General features: G+C 53.8%; 2 protein-coding genes across 2 annotated transcripts in view; one reads left to right on the top strand and one right to left on the bottom strand.

Moving 5' to 3' along the window:
- The first annotated feature begins 410 nt into the window (after positions 1–410).
- Positions 411–7,787, top strand: PGAM2 (phosphoglycerate mutase 2). The gene is made up of 4 exons (XM_031949903.1): positions 411–930; positions 1,014–1,194; positions 6,092–6,211; positions 7,572–7,787. Exons 1-4 carry the CDS (start codon positions 517–519, stop codon positions 7,736–7,738), a joined length of 882 nt encoding a protein of 293 aa, XP_031805763.1. The 5' UTR covers positions 411–516; the 3' UTR covers positions 7,739–7,787.
- Positions 7,788–8,189: 402 nt separating this feature from the next.
- Positions 8,190–14,662, bottom strand: part of DBNL (drebrin like) — a 28,454-nt gene continuing 21,981 nt past the window's right edge. The window contains exons 7-13 of the mRNA XM_031949902.1: positions 14,478–14,629; positions 13,975–14,017; positions 13,090–13,183; positions 10,547–10,642; positions 10,280–10,395; positions 9,832–9,934; positions 8,190–9,103 (exon numbers count right to left, since the gene is read on the bottom strand). Of these exons, the coding sequence (XP_031805762.1) occupies positions 8,964–9,103; positions 9,832–9,934; positions 10,280–10,395; positions 10,547–10,642; positions 13,090–13,183; positions 13,975–14,017; positions 14,478–14,629 (744 nt within the window). The 3' untranslated portion in view covers positions 8,190–8,963. The remainder of the gene's footprint in view (positions 9,104–9,831; positions 9,935–10,279; positions 10,396–10,546; positions 10,643–13,089; positions 13,184–13,974; positions 14,018–14,477; positions 14,630–14,662) is intronic.

The raw sequence follows: 14,662 nt of genomic DNA, 5'->3' as shown, positions 1-14,662 counted from the left end.
AAGGATATTTCAGTCCAGAGTGAGGGGCCCGAGACATCTAGATCAGAGTCCCCTGCATGCCCCCGATGATTGAGGGCCCTGAGGGGGGAGCCAAGATGGCCCCCCGAGATCCCCTCATTCCCTCAGGTGGCCCTCTCGCCTTCACCCCCCCCCAGGTCATGCCGGCCCGCTGCCCCGACCCAGAGGCCCCCAGACCCTGGCTCAGAGGAGGGAGTCACTGATAGGAGGCCCAGGCCAGGACTTATTTGGGAGGGCTCCGTCCCTGGAGAAGACTCGAGTTATTTTGAGGCTGGCTCCCCTCTCCGGCCTCGGGCTCCTCCTTCGCGCAGGGCCACAGGCCACCTGCTGCTGTCCATCCCCCTCTGACGGCTCCAGAATGCCAGCTGGCAGACGGTCGGGGGGAGGGGTGGAGCCCGCACATCATAAAGCCAGGAACCCTCGGCCGCCAGGCTGGGCTGCACCGCCTTGCTGAGAGGTCTCTCCCGCCTGCGCCCCCGCACCCTGCCCGCCGCCACCATGCCCACCCACAAGCTGGTGATCGTCCGCCACGGCGAGAGCACCTGGAACCAGGAGAACCGCTTCTGCGGCTGGTTCGATGCCGACCTGAGCGAGAAGGGCGTGGAGGAGGCCAAGCGGGGGGCCCAGGCCATCAAGGAGGCCGGCCTGGAGTTCGACATCTGCTACACGTCGGTGCTGAAGCGCGCCATCCGCACCCTCTGGATCATCCTGGACGGCGTGGACCAGATGTGGGTGCCTGTGGTGCGGACCTGGCGCCTCAATGAGCGCCACTACGGGGGCCTCACGGGGCTCAACAAGGCCGAGACGGCCGCCAAGCACGGCGAGGAGCAGGTCAAGATCTGGAGGCGCTCCTTCGACATCCCGCCGCCACCCATGGACGAGCAGCACCCTTACCACGCCACCATCAGCAAGGTAAGGGGCGAGGCGCCGGGCGGGGTGGGGGCCTGTCAGGGGCCCTGCTCGGGGTCTCACCTTTGGCTCCGTGCCTGGGACAGGAGCGGCGCTACGCCAGCCTGAAGCCCGGGGAGATGCCTGCCTGCGAGAGCCTGAAGGACACCATTGCCCGGGCTCTGCCCTTCTGGAATGAGCAGATCGCTCCCCAGATCAAGGCGGGGAAGAAGGTGCTCATCGCTGCCCACGGCAACAGCTTACGCGGTATCGTCAAGCACCTGGAAGGTGAGCGCTTTAGGGGGTCCATCCCAGCAGGGGGGGAGGGGGTTGTGTGCCCTGCTCGCCCCCCTGCCCAGCCTGCGGGCCCTTATCTGGGCTCAGGCCCCCCTCCCAAAGGGGAGCCCACCAGGGCTGTGGGGAGAGCCGGGCCCACCCCGGCACTCAACTCTCAGCAGCCCACGTAGCCCCCCATCCCTCAGGATGCTTGGGATGGGAGGGAAGGCTCAGCACCAGGTAGGCTGATCCCAGGAGCCGGGACCCCAAGCTGTGGGCGCAGAGGGAGTGGGATTATCTCCCTTGGACCCTGCCTGCCGGCTGTGGGACTCCTGCCAGACCAGTGGCTCCTCTTGGGCTGAGATTTGGCAGCAACGGTGCTGCTGCCAAGTCCTCCTTGGGAAGTAAAGCCCTTGGTGAGCCTGGACTTCAAGGACTGGGGATGGGGTGGGAGGCCTGGGAGAATGATTGGCCTGGTGGGAAAGGAGGGGCTGGCCCTGCTCCGAGCCTCAGTGTCCCTGACTGTGAAATGAGCTTTGGGATCCAAGGGCTGAACCCTAGCCCCAAAGGGAGCGTGCTGTGAAGGAAAGACCCCAGCCTGGGATGTGGGGTTCTAGCCCCAAGTTCTCCCTCTCAAACTCACCCGTCTGCCTCTGTACCACCGAGCTTCCTTCTGTCTAAAATCTGGCATTTAGGTGAGGGGCATAGTAGGCAGGATGCCAGGGTTGCAGACAGAAAGACAGAGGACAAATCCAGCCTCAGATACTCACTAGCCGTGGGACTGGGAGAGTCACTTAATACTGCCTCAGTTTCTTCATCAGTAAAATGGGGATAACAACAGTACCATCTGCCAGAGTTGTGAGCATCAGAAGAGATACTTGTCAGGTACTTTGCAAAAATTAAAGCTCTGTACAAATGCTAACTCTTATTATGGTCAGTTTGAAAGGCACAAAGCAGACTTTACGGTGCTTCATAAATGCTATTTTTCACTGATCTTGCAAGTTTCTCTCAGCATAAATCTCCTTTGCTCCTGTGTTCTGACCCATGAGGCTATTTTCCCCATTTCTCTCAACACCCCAGTAAGGAGCTTGTCAGAGATGACAATCCCCATGGTCCCCCAGCCCTCCCCTCGGTGGCCATCGCCCACATTGAGTTGAGTTCTCCCTTAACCTGAGGGGAATGGGGAAGGAAGGAATAGACGTGTCCATGTATGAGTAAGAGAGAGAACAGGACTAGAAAACTGCCATGAGGAAAGGACTCAGATAAGCAGGTGAGAATAAGGAATAAAAAGAACAGCTTGTCTCAAGTCTCATCTTAAAGGCTCCAAAGAGACCAGGACCTCTAGCCCCATAGTCCCAGCAGGGCCACTGAGAGCCCAACCCAGAGGGCGAGTGGGTGGGTGGTCACTGCAGCAAGCAAGTGAGCAGCCAGGGACAGACGTCTAGTGCCCCAGACTGGACGTGCCCACCTCGCCCTCAAGCCCCCAAATGTTGTAGGGAAACTGGCTTTCTTAAGTCAGAGTGGTCTGGCTGCCAGGGCAGGGTGGTCAGGGCAGGCTCTAGGGAAGAAGGTTTATTTTCTCAGGAAATCCCACTTTTCATCCTAGCCTCAATATGCCAGAATCTAGAAGTGAAGAGATAACCCTTTTACGCATTTCCTTCCTAGGGACCGCACCAAACAGTTCGGTACGTGGTCCCCAGGAGAGCCTTGGGAGGAAAAAAAAAAAGGGGGATTTAGGATGGAGTGGAGGGGAGGGGAAAGAGCCAAGTGTGACCTCGTGGGCAGGCTCAGGGACAAACCCAAGCTGGTCCCCCAGCCTTCCAATGCCTTCTCCTTTAGCCCCCATGTCCCTCACAATGGCCGAGGGCACAAGCTTGGCTCTGCTCTATCTCTTCGACTCTTAAGGATCAAAGTATGGGCCAGGATGCAATTTAGCTTTCAGCTGAGTACCTCAAAGGCCAGCTGTCACTTACCCCGATGACCTTTGGAAAGGAACAAAACCAGGCACGAACCCTCGGTGGCATTTATTTCCCTAGTCCTGTCCAGTGGCAAATAAGAGATCCTGGGGTGGACTCCGGGGAGATTCTCATCCACAGCCCCCAAAGGGTCTTATATGCTCCACACCGGCCCCCTCTCCCAGCCAGGTGCAACAGGCCAAAGCCGTATTAGATCTTGACTGTCCAGCTCAGGAAGGGACCGCACTGGGAGGAAGGAGGCACTTCTCCCTCAGAGGTGGCCCAGGAGGGGAGTCTTCCGTGTCCTAGTTGTAGCCCTGCTGCTCTGGGTTTATGACTTCTGAGACTCAGGGGTTTGGCAGCCCTAATATTTTGTGATCCTTACCAATAACATGGCCCAATTTTTCTCATTTTATGGATGAACACCCCACCCCACCCCCAGTTAGTCAAGAATTGGCCTTTTCAGGATTTGGGGCTTATGACAGGTGTGGGAGAGGAGGTAGATTGTGCAAAAACTACCCTCTGAGGATCCTCCAAAAAAGCAGCTGCCCCAGCCGAGGCTGATGCAAAGATGGAGAGGGCTTGGTTCAGGTGACCTCATAAGGTCCAACACTTAATCTTTGATCCTATGACCTTTTTTTAAACTTTTTTAAATGCTTAATCAGATCCAGTCTAAATAGGCTTTCTCTGATTTCTGTCTCCCTCAGTACTAAAGGGTAGTTTTCTCTCTGAAAAGGGAATCCTTACACCTGGGATCCATCCCTAAATGTCTCAAGACAATCTGGAGAGGCAATGTGGTCAAATGAGACTGGAGCTAGATTTGGAATCAAAGCACCCCCTTCCCATTCCGGTTTGCCCACTTCCCTGGAGATTTCAAGGTGGAATCTCATTTGTTGTTCTCTTAGACAAATCAAAGCTTATTCAAAAATAAGATTAACTGAGCCTCCCCAAGTTGTGAGAAGTTCCCTTAATGGGGTGGGGGTTTTCAAGTTCCAAACCAAAGAATTCCTATGGCATCTTCGGGAGAAGTGCAGATGTTGGCTTAAATGCGCCATCCTTCCCATTTGTCTAAGACCAGGTTCTTTTTCAATGGACTTCTCATAGTTTGCTGCCCTGTAAGCTTTCCTGAAGGCTAGGATTTTAAATCCTGCAAATAAAGTGGAGGAAATATGTGAGAAAGCAGCTGGTAAGCTGTCTAAAAGGCTGATAGGGCAAAACCAAAGCAGCTCGGGTTACCCGGTGGCCAGCTTGCCTGCAGCTCTTAGGCTTCGCCAGCCACGTCATTCAAGCTCTCTTCCTTTGACTAGAGTTACAGACTACAACTAATCTGTATGCAGTTCATTCACTTTCCAAGCCAAAACTGCCTTTTTTTTTTTTTCCTTTTTAGGGGTGTCTGAATGCTATAGTAATTCTTGACTTTTTCCTAGACTAGTCCCAGTAATTTAGATTCCAGTTTCTTAAAACTGTGGCTCATGACTTGATATAAGGGAGTCCATATTTATTATTAGTAAGTGCTGTATATACATATATGTAAAAATTTCTCAGGCCAAAAGGGAGAAGTGGAAAAAAATTTAAGACCTGATTTAGATAATAAACTGGTAACTCCAGTTCTGTGAGGCTTCACTTGTTATTAATGCCAAGTAGGGAGCACTTGGCAAGTCTGATTTATACATGTAATAACAGCAATAAATCCATCTCCTGAAAACGTAAATCTCAATTCACAATTGCACTTCAGAGCAGGGTTTCCAAATGCCATGTTTGCTATTATAAAAATCCTCATTCCAGGCCTTTCCTTGGAAAGTGCCCAGGGTATGATCACTTTGAGGGGAGGGGGAAGGATAAATCAGTTTTCTCACCCATTTTCAGCCTGAGGTTGAAATTCAATTTCCTAACAAGATCAGTCTGATGTCCTGCAAATCCCTACGTGCTAGATATGCAATGTGATGTGAAGAGAAGCAGCAGTAATACGGAAATGCTTATTCTCCAGGTATTATTTTCACTAAATTTTTTGACTAATTCCAAGTCCAGGTATAAGCAGCCAGGAAATAATATTTATGATCCCTCCGGTCCCACAAAGGCTTCTTGCCTCACATCTCTAAACTCATACGTCTCTAGGGATACAGTGAGCCAAGAACTGAAAAGGTAATTCTGACAAAACACTGAGGAGAAAAAGCTGTTTAAAAAAAAAAAATCATTACTATAGGAAAAGACTCAGGCAGGCACTGTGGTGACAGGTGAGCAAAGGGAGAAACATTATTGCCATTAGAAATTCATTGTTTTGTTCTTACACCGAGTTATTTGTACCCTGAAAAACTTTCTCCTTTTCCTTTCTCCAGCAAGGTTTTTCTTTCCACACCTCAGGATGAGCCTTTCCCATTGCTTCTATGACCATCAGAATGGAGTAAATAAGGCAGCATGTTGAGGTCTTTTCCTAATTGTGTTCAAATCCAAGTGTCTCAGAGCCCAAAGTTGGGTCCCAGCAAAGCAGTGCATAATAACTCAGAACTTAACCAGTTGACTTATGTACAGTAAGCTTTTCAGAAGGTAAGAAAGGTATATATTGTATCTGCCTAAGTTTGCTGGAAATGCACCATGATCACCTTATTTCATGGATCTTGTTTGGACCCAACAGATCTTTCCCAACAAACACCCCAACTGCCCTGCTGCTTATGTGTAGAAAGAAAGTGACCTTTCCCATTTGGTGTTGGTCAACTATTAAGAGGACCAGTGAGCTGCCAGAATTAGAGCTATTCAGAATGAGTTCTTGGTTTTGTTCAGAAAGTTGAGTGGGGAATAATCATCTGCACTCAGCAAGTAAGATGAACAGGTGCCCTTCCAGTGAAGAAAAAAGCCTCCCAGGTTAATGAAATGTGTTTAACTCTCCATGGTTAAATAGTGTGAATTCTGCTTTTTTGCAATTTTTCCTTTTCTGTTCTGGGAATATGATGAGGCAGATAGCAAAGAAGCTGCTACAGAACAAAAATTCCTGAAGGTTTCGATGACGAGATACACAGATTCTGAAGAAATGAGCACAACAGTTCAGGTCGAGAGTTGTAAAGAGGTCCCGGGCACTGGTAAGGAACCTGGGGACGACTCCGATAGAGAAATAAAGTTGTTTGGCCCACACCGAAGCACCCAGGCTGCAGAGGGAACACGTAGCTTTTCTGTCAGTGAGTTAGGGATGAGGATGGAACAAGAACTCTGTGCTCTTTCTGTATCTCGTTGCTTCATAAGCAGTAGCAAAGCTGCAAGTTATAATCTGCAGAGATCAGAAGCTGGCTCAAGGGCCAGGTGCTCAAGGCTCACACAGGCAACGTGGTCCTCCCCAAACCTCAGGCTCTCCTCACTAACAAGCAAAGAAACACAACCAATGCTAAGGAGGTTAGGGACAATTCCAGGGACTTTGTATCCCGCTGAGGCTTCAGTCTTTAAGGCCTTCCCTGTTCCAGCCCCATCCCACCTCCATTTTTCCTTCAAGGGAAGTATTTTGAGATCCTTGCTTGAGCAAGCAGACCCATTCCCAAACGACAGAGGGCGCCCCGCCACACTGAGGCGATAGCGCTGGACTGGGCATCCTAAAGACCGGGTTTGGAGCCCGGCTCCATCACTACCTGGGGGACCTGGGAGAAATCCTGGGCCTTTTCTCATCTGCAAAAGGATGAGGTGCAACCAGGGGCCATCCCAAGTCCGCCCCTAGTCTACAGTCCGGTCATTTGTGTAAAAGCCCCGTGGGGATGGCTGGAGATGGAGTGTCCTATGAGTGAGTTCTGGGTGAACAGACACAGCGTGCTGGAGGCCCCAGAACTGCTCATGTCTTGGGCCCCCAACTTTCTTTCTACCAAGAACTGTCTCGAGCCGAACACGCTGGGGGGAGCCCGCTGCCGGGCGCGGGTGCTAAAGGTCACGTTGCTATTCCGGGGAGACGTGGTAGCATGAGCTCAGATGAGCTCAGGTTTCTACAAGCAGCTCCTTGCCCTTCCCTAATGGGAAAAGTCCCCTCTCGACCCAAAGCCGCACCTTGCCCAAGAGCCCCCATAACCTGGCCCACTTCACCTGGCTTCAGAGCGCCTCTGCTGCCAGACGGATCCACAGTCCTCAGTTTCCCTCCAGCTGGGGAGGGGGCAGCTCCTGGGCCTTAGGGCCAGGCCAGGGAAGGCAAGACAGGGAAGGACCAGCCCGTCCCCACGCCCAGCACACGGAGCACTTAGTGCTAGTCTCTCTGGTTTGACCTTTCTTCCCTGACTTTTTAGGGGTTTTGCTGTTGAGTGGGGATAGGCTTGAGGGCCAGCTGGCCCAGGCCATAAAGGTCACTGGAATGCCAAGGAGGTTGTTAGCATCACTGTGCTCCATGGGGACCCAGCCACTGCTCCTGCCCTGTCCCCTTTGACTGGGACAAAGCCGTGGGCTCACTGCTAATTCCTCTGCTATTCACAGGCATGTCGGATGAGGCCATTATGGAGCTCAACTTGCCCACTGGGATCCCCATCGTGTATGAACTGGATGACCAGCTGAAGCCTATCAAGCCCATGCAGTTCCTTGGGGACGAGGAAACAGTCCGGAAGGCCATGGAGGCCGTGGCCGCCCAGGGCAAGGCCAAGTAATGGCCCGGAAGTAAACCGCACAATAAAGTCACCTCCACCAATCTTCATCCACTCCGCCTGATGAGTCTGAGCAGGGTCTGACCATGGGCAAAAGCTAGGTGCAGAAACGCTTACAGAATGGTCCTGGGCCCGTCTGGGAGGTCGAGGCCCTCAGTAGCTACTCGGCAGAAAGCTCACTAGGACTGGGCGCTGCTGTTGTGGCTCTCCCCAGTCCCTTCCCGCTTCTCAGTAACGGGTGCTGGCTCTGTAGCTGTTTCCTGTGACTGGCCAGAGGTCCTCCCTGGGCCCCTCCCATTGTTCTCTTCCCTCAGCAAAGAGCCCCGAGTTGTTGGGGGAAGGGTTGTGGAATGGGGAGGGGGGAAGCAAGCAGGCAGAGCTGGGGAGAAGGGCTGTGATGAACCATGGAATACTGGAAGAAAAGGTCCTTGTTATCAAAGACACAGAGACAACATCACATTGAAGGGTGTGTCATGTTTGTAGAAATTTTCACACATTGATTCGTGTCCTCCACGGGGGTAGGCTGTTAACCTTGACCCCCCCACACACACTGGGGCCAAGGGAACAGAAGAACAGAATGGAGATAGTGGCAGATTAAAAAAAAAAAACAAACCCAAAACCCAAGAGCAAAATCCCAAACTGCCTCCAAGCCACAGTAACCCAGGCCGATGGGGTCATATGTGAAAATAAAAACACAGGTGCCTAAGTTCATTCTACCCAAAGGTCTTTAGTAACAAGCGTTGCAGCCATCACCCCTTAAAAGCAAGAGGAAACCAAAGACAGGGCCAGACTCCACTCCCCCACTTTGAGGAAGTGCTGGGGAAGCCTGGAGGCCTCAGAGGCTGTGAAGGGGAACAGGGCTTGGTCTAATCACCAACAGGGACAGAAGTTTAGGGGATCCTGGCAGAGCAGACGGGCCCAGGCCTCCCTCTGAGGATGTGAAATCACCAGGTTATTGCTGTAATTGGGGAGACCAAACCACAGGCCAGCAGAAGGGACCCCAAAAAGCCTGGAAAGGCACTGAACAGGGTCACCTCGCCACTTCAGCAAAAAGAAAAAAAAAGTCTTGTGGAGGTGAGGTGGGGGTTTACAGGCCCCCATCTTCCTAGCCCCAGGGGTCTCTTGCGAGGCGGTGCCAGCCCAGCACCCAACTTCCAGGGCAGGTGGCGAGCTGCGTTGGAGGGGAGGGATGGCCTGTGGAGTCCAAAACGGCAGCCATGGCAGGCCCTCACTCGATGAGCTCCACATAGTTGGCAGGGAACATGCCGAAGTGGCCGTCTGGGCCATAGCCACGCCACCAGCCCTCGTCGATCACCTCGATTCCCGTGATGAGGTTCTCGGGGTCAAAGGAGATCTCTGTGTCGTCGGCTGGGAGAGAGCAGACAAAAGCACTGGTGAGCACCAGGATCGGGAACCCCAAGGAGCGAGGAGCTTCAGCTCTTCCTTCCCACTCAGCCCCTCCTCTCTGCACTTGTGGCTAAGCCCCAACCCCTGAGAGATGGCAGAGCAAGGGGACTCTTAAGGGTCAACCTCCTGAGCAGTCCAGGCCGGGCCGTTCCCCGGGCCGCCCTGTGGTTTGGGGAACACCCAGGTTCTGAAGGCCAGGCCAGCAGGGAAGCTGCCAGGAACCGAGCTGGGGAAGGCCCCAGGGTAGAGGTGGCAGCAGACTGTCCTCCGAGCACCAGAAAAGCACAACTCAGAGGCTCATGGTCAGCCTGGGGACTGCAGGAGCCCCCAAAAGATAGAAGATCATCTCAAGAAGTGAGAAGCTGTGCTTGTAGGAGGACACCCACAAGGGGGAGGTCAAAGACCTTTAAAGTAGGGACAAAAAGCAAAGTTCTGCTCCTTGACAGAAAGAACCCCGTCTCTGTACTACACCAGCCCCGGGATTCCGCTTCAGGGGAGTTGAGGACAAGAGCTCTGGAGTCCTGCCTTTGTGGGTCTCTGTTCTCTCATCTGCAAAGCTGGGCTACCACCTGTCCCCTGAATGGGCAGCATCCATGAGCACACACATTCCCCCACCCACCCTGAGCTCTCTCTCTGCTGGGGGCTGCAGGCCTCCCCACCCCACCCCCCGGGACGTGTGTGGGTCTTACCGGCCTGATAGTCATACAGGGCCCTGGCACAGAGTCCTTTCTGGCCCAGCTCTGGTCCCGGCTTGTAGTGATCAGTATACTCATAAGTAACCTCCTCCTCTACCTGTCCAGGGAAGGCGCAAAGAGCAGGATGGTTTCTCTCCCAACAGCATATTCCCTGGCCCCCCTCACCTATCTCCTAGACCTGTCCCAAAACTGCTAAGAGAAGGGGGAGCAGGTTCAAGTTAACAGGACAAGACCCTGGGCTGGGGAGCTGCTGTCACCTCCCCTCCATTCTCTGTGGCCCCCCCAAAATGCCAGGTCCGGATTGCTACCCCTGCCCTCCCCGTCTTGCTTAGCTCCTTGGTGCCTGACCAGCTGCCAGCTCTGAGGGTCTGTGTGGCCCAAGAGCTCCAACTGAACAGAACTTTTGACAGTGACGCCTGAGGAAAAATGCTGAAGCATCCACCTGTGGGGGCTCCTCATAGAGACTGTCTTGCTCTGGGGGCTTCTCGTACAAGTTTTCTTCTTCCACCTGCCCTGGAGAAGGAGGGGCAGCAGCAGGGTCCAGCTGCACTTGCAAATCTGAGAACAAAGCATATGACAAGTGAGATTTCACCCAGACATGCCTCCTCCTTGTACTCCCTTCCAAGGCTGGGAGGCCCCTTCAGAAGACTGAGATGCTTCCTATGCCACCCCTGTCCCTCATCCCCCTCCACAGAAGGCAGAGACTTACTTGTTGCAGGTCCCGGGGAAACCGGGGTGACTTCTTTGCTAACAGAAACTTCTGGCTGGGTGTGCTGCCTCTGCAGGAAGGGGCTCCGAATCTTGCCTGGAAAATCAGTGACACATCAGGCCCACTGCGAGTGTCAAAAAGAAGATCAAATAGCCTGTGGCCTCATCTAACCATTTTCTTTCTGGGAAACAGTCTAGTATAAAGGACAGGGACTGGACATGGGACAAAGGAAGGCCCGTGTTCATGTTTTCCCTTCAAAACTTTACTGAGTGACCCTAGACAAATTAAGAGCTCCGGCTCTCAGTTCTAAATGAGGCGGGTATTATTTGTGATGATTGTGAGTGAGGTACAACCACCTCCCACAGCTTAAGTTCTCCAAGTTGATCGCCATTGGTAGAAACAAGGTTCACAACTGCAATACATCCTCTAGAGCAGTAGACATGTACGGCCCACAAAATTAAGGCCCCTGCTGATGCTCATCAGACAGGACAAATGGGCCCTTAGTTATCCTTTAGTGACCCCTGGCTCTCTCCGTGCTCCCACAACAGTCAGTTGGATGACCCCATCTTCTCTGGACTATCCATCAAACTCTCTCCTCCTTCACTAGGACTACACAAGGCTTTTTCTCCCTCCTCACTAAAGCTTCATTTCTCTCCCTACCCTTAAGTCTTCCCAGCTCTCTACTTCCTCTCTTTACTGTCTCTAAGGTGGTCATCTGGCTTTTCTTCCCCTTCTAATCCCTCTGTCCATCTTTCCCTCCTTCCCCTGCTAAGAGGCAGGGGGACTGCCTCTCCTGACTGACCTCCTGCACAGACTCCACCACTCGGGCTTTCTGGGCTGCTGGAGCTCACTGCTCTCTTAGCCCAGCCCGGACACTTATCCCCTGGCTTCTTGGAAAGCTCTTTCCCCTCCTCCCGAGCTCTTCATGTGGACTCAGGCTTTGGGTCTCCCTTCTCTGGCTTCCCCCCCCACTGGTCTGGCCCCAAAAGCCTGTCCTCTTTTGAGGGCAGACGAACACCCCCACTCAGTGAGGGCATTACTTATGCTTGTGACACTTCAGTAAGCAACTCCCACAGAGAAGGCCTTAAGGGTTATCTTTGGCATGGAGGGGAGAGGGCAGAGGGAAAGGGGGTCTGTTCTCTCCTCCGTTACCATGGCTACCACCTTTCAACAAGCCTCCAAGAAGATACCTGGAAACTGCCTTAGCCTCCTTGGGGGTGTGACCACTCTGTTTGAGTGTCCCATGTCCAAGATCGGACCGTGACATCTCCACATCCCAGTGTCCTTCGCCTTTGCTCCCCTCCAGTCACCTCCCTCAACTGGCCAACTTTCTGCCTGCTGGGGTGCAGTGCACCCAGCTTGGGGCTCTGCTCCCTCTGCCTGCTGAATTCTCATCAGCCCTTTAAAATTCGGTTCAAATAAAAGCCTCCTCCACAAATATCCCCACAATACCCAGGGAGCAATGGACTTCCCTCTCAGGCCTCCTCCTTGGTCCTCTCTAGGGTCCTCACACAATGTGTGCCCTCCCTATCTTATCTGTATCATGTTCCCCCGCCAGACCAGAAATTCCAGGGGCAGGAACCACATCTCCCTCAAACAGGGTACTCAGCAGGTACTCTTAATGTTTGCTGAATGAATAGCTGTATCAATCGGCATAGACACTGGGCTCAAAAAAAGCCCAGTTCCTTGGATCCCATTCTCAGATGAGATCTCAGTCCCTCTCCGGCTGTTTCCTAAGAGCCTCCAAAAGACTCTTTAAGTCTTTAGCAGACGTGGTGTGGGGGGAGGGCAAAGGAGGGAGAGATGGACAGCATAGTCCTAGAGAATTATCTTGTATAAAAGGGAGACCTGAGTCTACACAAGAAGCAGCACTGATTCTGAAGTCCTGGGGGGTCCAAAGGCTTGGGGACTCCAGCTCCAGAGCACACTGCCATTAATCTCCCCTCTGGAAAAGCTTGAAGGGCTTGAGGGTTTGGGCAAGGGGAGCAGAGAGTAAGACGGGCTCCCCCGGATAGGCAGAAGGGTCTCTCTGAAGCTGCTCTTGGCACAGAAAAGCAAGATCTCAGAAGGGATCTAAGAAAGTTATCTGATGTAGTCTCCTAATTCATTAATGTCTTTAATTCCTTCTGCAATATCTCCTAAAAAAAAAAATAGTCATTAAGCCTCTGCTAGAACCCCTTCAGTGATGGGGATCTTACTGAAGTGAGAAGCCCCAACATCAGTCAAGCCTAAAGACTGTCTGCTGAGCTGGCCCCCTTCTCCTCTTGGGCCAGGAAGGCAGCACTAGATCCCCCAAAACCGCCTCAAGGCTACTGGTGGCGATGTGGGTCCGGCCAGAGACAACACTCAGATTAGAACGTAAATGGGCAAAGGACTACTACGACAGCTAGAAATACGCAGAAGATGCCAGTGGGTGAGCCTGCTCTTACCTCCAGTCTGGAGAAGGACGCTATGTGAGCTCCCCCATGTCTCTGCGCCACCAGGACGTTTCTATGTCCCACTGACCACACTCACACCCAAACCGCCCCTTGGCCCTCTCTCACCTGGCTGAGGGTCCATTATGGAGGTCGTGGACATTGCTCTCTCCTTCTGCTTAAAAATATCCCGTGGGTTTGTTGGTTGATAAGACGCTGCCTCCTGGGGAAGAGGGAACTTATGTGAAAACACCAATGGGGCACCCATGGGCACAGCCCTAATTCACCCAGTGCATTCCCACGATGCCCCCGAGGAGGGGTGGGCCAATTTGCCACTTAACAGTGAGAAAGCACACACACTGAGTGCGAGGCTTCCATCAGACAAAGCCAGGCAAGCACCCATGGGGCCTCAGCCGTAAGACCTGCCTGACGCCAAAGGGCCTCTCCAGGAATCACCAGGGCCAGCGCTGCCAAGGGCTCAGTCCCTAGCCCCTTGGACCACAGAGTGGGGAAGCCGAGGGGTCCCCAGAGCCCCAGGAGAATGAGCTCAGACCCCTTTGGCCTCTTCCCTGAGCAAGGAGGTTCAGTCATGACTAAAAAAGCGCTAACATTTACCTTGCTTGCCTAGGCACTGCTCCCTCAGAGGCTCCGGGCAGACCAACCCCCCTGACCATTCCCAGCGGCATTCTGGGGACCTCCCCCCGATGGAGGGTGCCTGGGGTCCCCCAGAAAAGGTGGGTGCCTACAGGGCAAGGACTCCTCCTCTCCCCAGGGCCTGGCGCGGTGCCGACCGCACTGGATTAAGGGCACTTTTCGAGGCGTACAAGTACTGGCTATTTTACAGGTGAGAAGCTAAGCAGGAGCACGGGTGAAGGCCCAGCCAGGAGCCCACCACTCGGCGTCCTGCCTCTGAAGGGCATCTGTCAGTCCTCGACTCCCACGGCTGGAGACCCTCACCCATTTCTAGCTCAAGGGGGCAGGAAGGTCCAACGTCAAGGTCAGGCTCATCCTCACCTGCTGCTCCTTTGAAACCTTTTCCTGGTCCTGCTCATACTTCCTGTCAGATAAATTGAGGAAAAGGAAGAAGCACCATTAGAGTCAGACCTGACTTCGAGCTAACTCTGAGCCTCCCTCCCCCCCACAGAGCGGCTGATGAAGCAGGAGGCAGGAAGGGGGCAGCATGGCACCCACCTGGGCACCTGGGGAACAGGTGAGGGGACGTGGCCGCCACGGAATGCTGCCATTGTGACAGGACGGGGGGAAAGAGGCGGCTCCCCCCAAGAGGGGGCAAGGAGGGAGAACCAGGAGTCCGAGGAAAATCTCGGGCCTCCGTCCGGCCTCCATCGGGTCACGATCCCGGCAGAGGCAGGCTCAGGGTGCAGGTGTGATGTAGTTTCTGGTGAGTGAGCGCACCTTGTGCTGCCTGCCTTTGCCTCTACTACTGGGACTGTTTGTCTACCTTTCCCAGGGAAGAAGGGGAGAGGGGCTGTTGCAGCTCAGAGAACTGCGGCCTTCACCTCTGCGCCTCGATCTCGTGGGCGTGCTCCTGGTAGCGCCGCTCCCTGTCGGCCGCCTCCTGCAGCTCCCGCTCCCGGCGCTCCTGCTCCAGCCGCTGGCGCTCCTCCTCGGCCCGGCGCTTCTCCTCCAGCCGCCGATTCTCCTCATCTTTCTGAGGAGACAACAAGGCAGCACCCCAGGTGTC

Source organism: Sarcophilus harrisii, chromosome 2 (genome assembly GCF_902635505.1).
Source record: "Sarcophilus harrisii chromosome 2, mSarHar1.11, whole genome shotgun sequence".
Taxonomy (NCBI): Eukaryota; Metazoa; Chordata; class Mammalia; order Dasyuromorphia; family Dasyuridae; genus Sarcophilus; species Sarcophilus harrisii.
Note: the sequence above shows the minus strand (reverse complement) of the source record. Positions and strands in the feature narration are given on the sequence as shown.

Bases quoted from the DNA above. Each gene is read 5' to 3' on its own strand.
- PGAM2 (XM_031949903.1), top strand. From the start codon at position 517: ATGCCCACCCACAAGCTGGTGATCGTCCGCCACGGCGAGAGCACCTGG. The intron at 931-1,013 runs GTAAGGGGCGAG...TGCCTGGGACAG, and splicing joins ACCACGCCACCATCAGCAAG to GAGCGGCGCTACGCCAGCCT. The intron at 6,212-7,571 runs GTAAGGAACCTG...TGCTATTCACAG, and splicing joins TAAAGAGGTCCCGGGCACTG to GCATGTCGGATGAGGCCATT.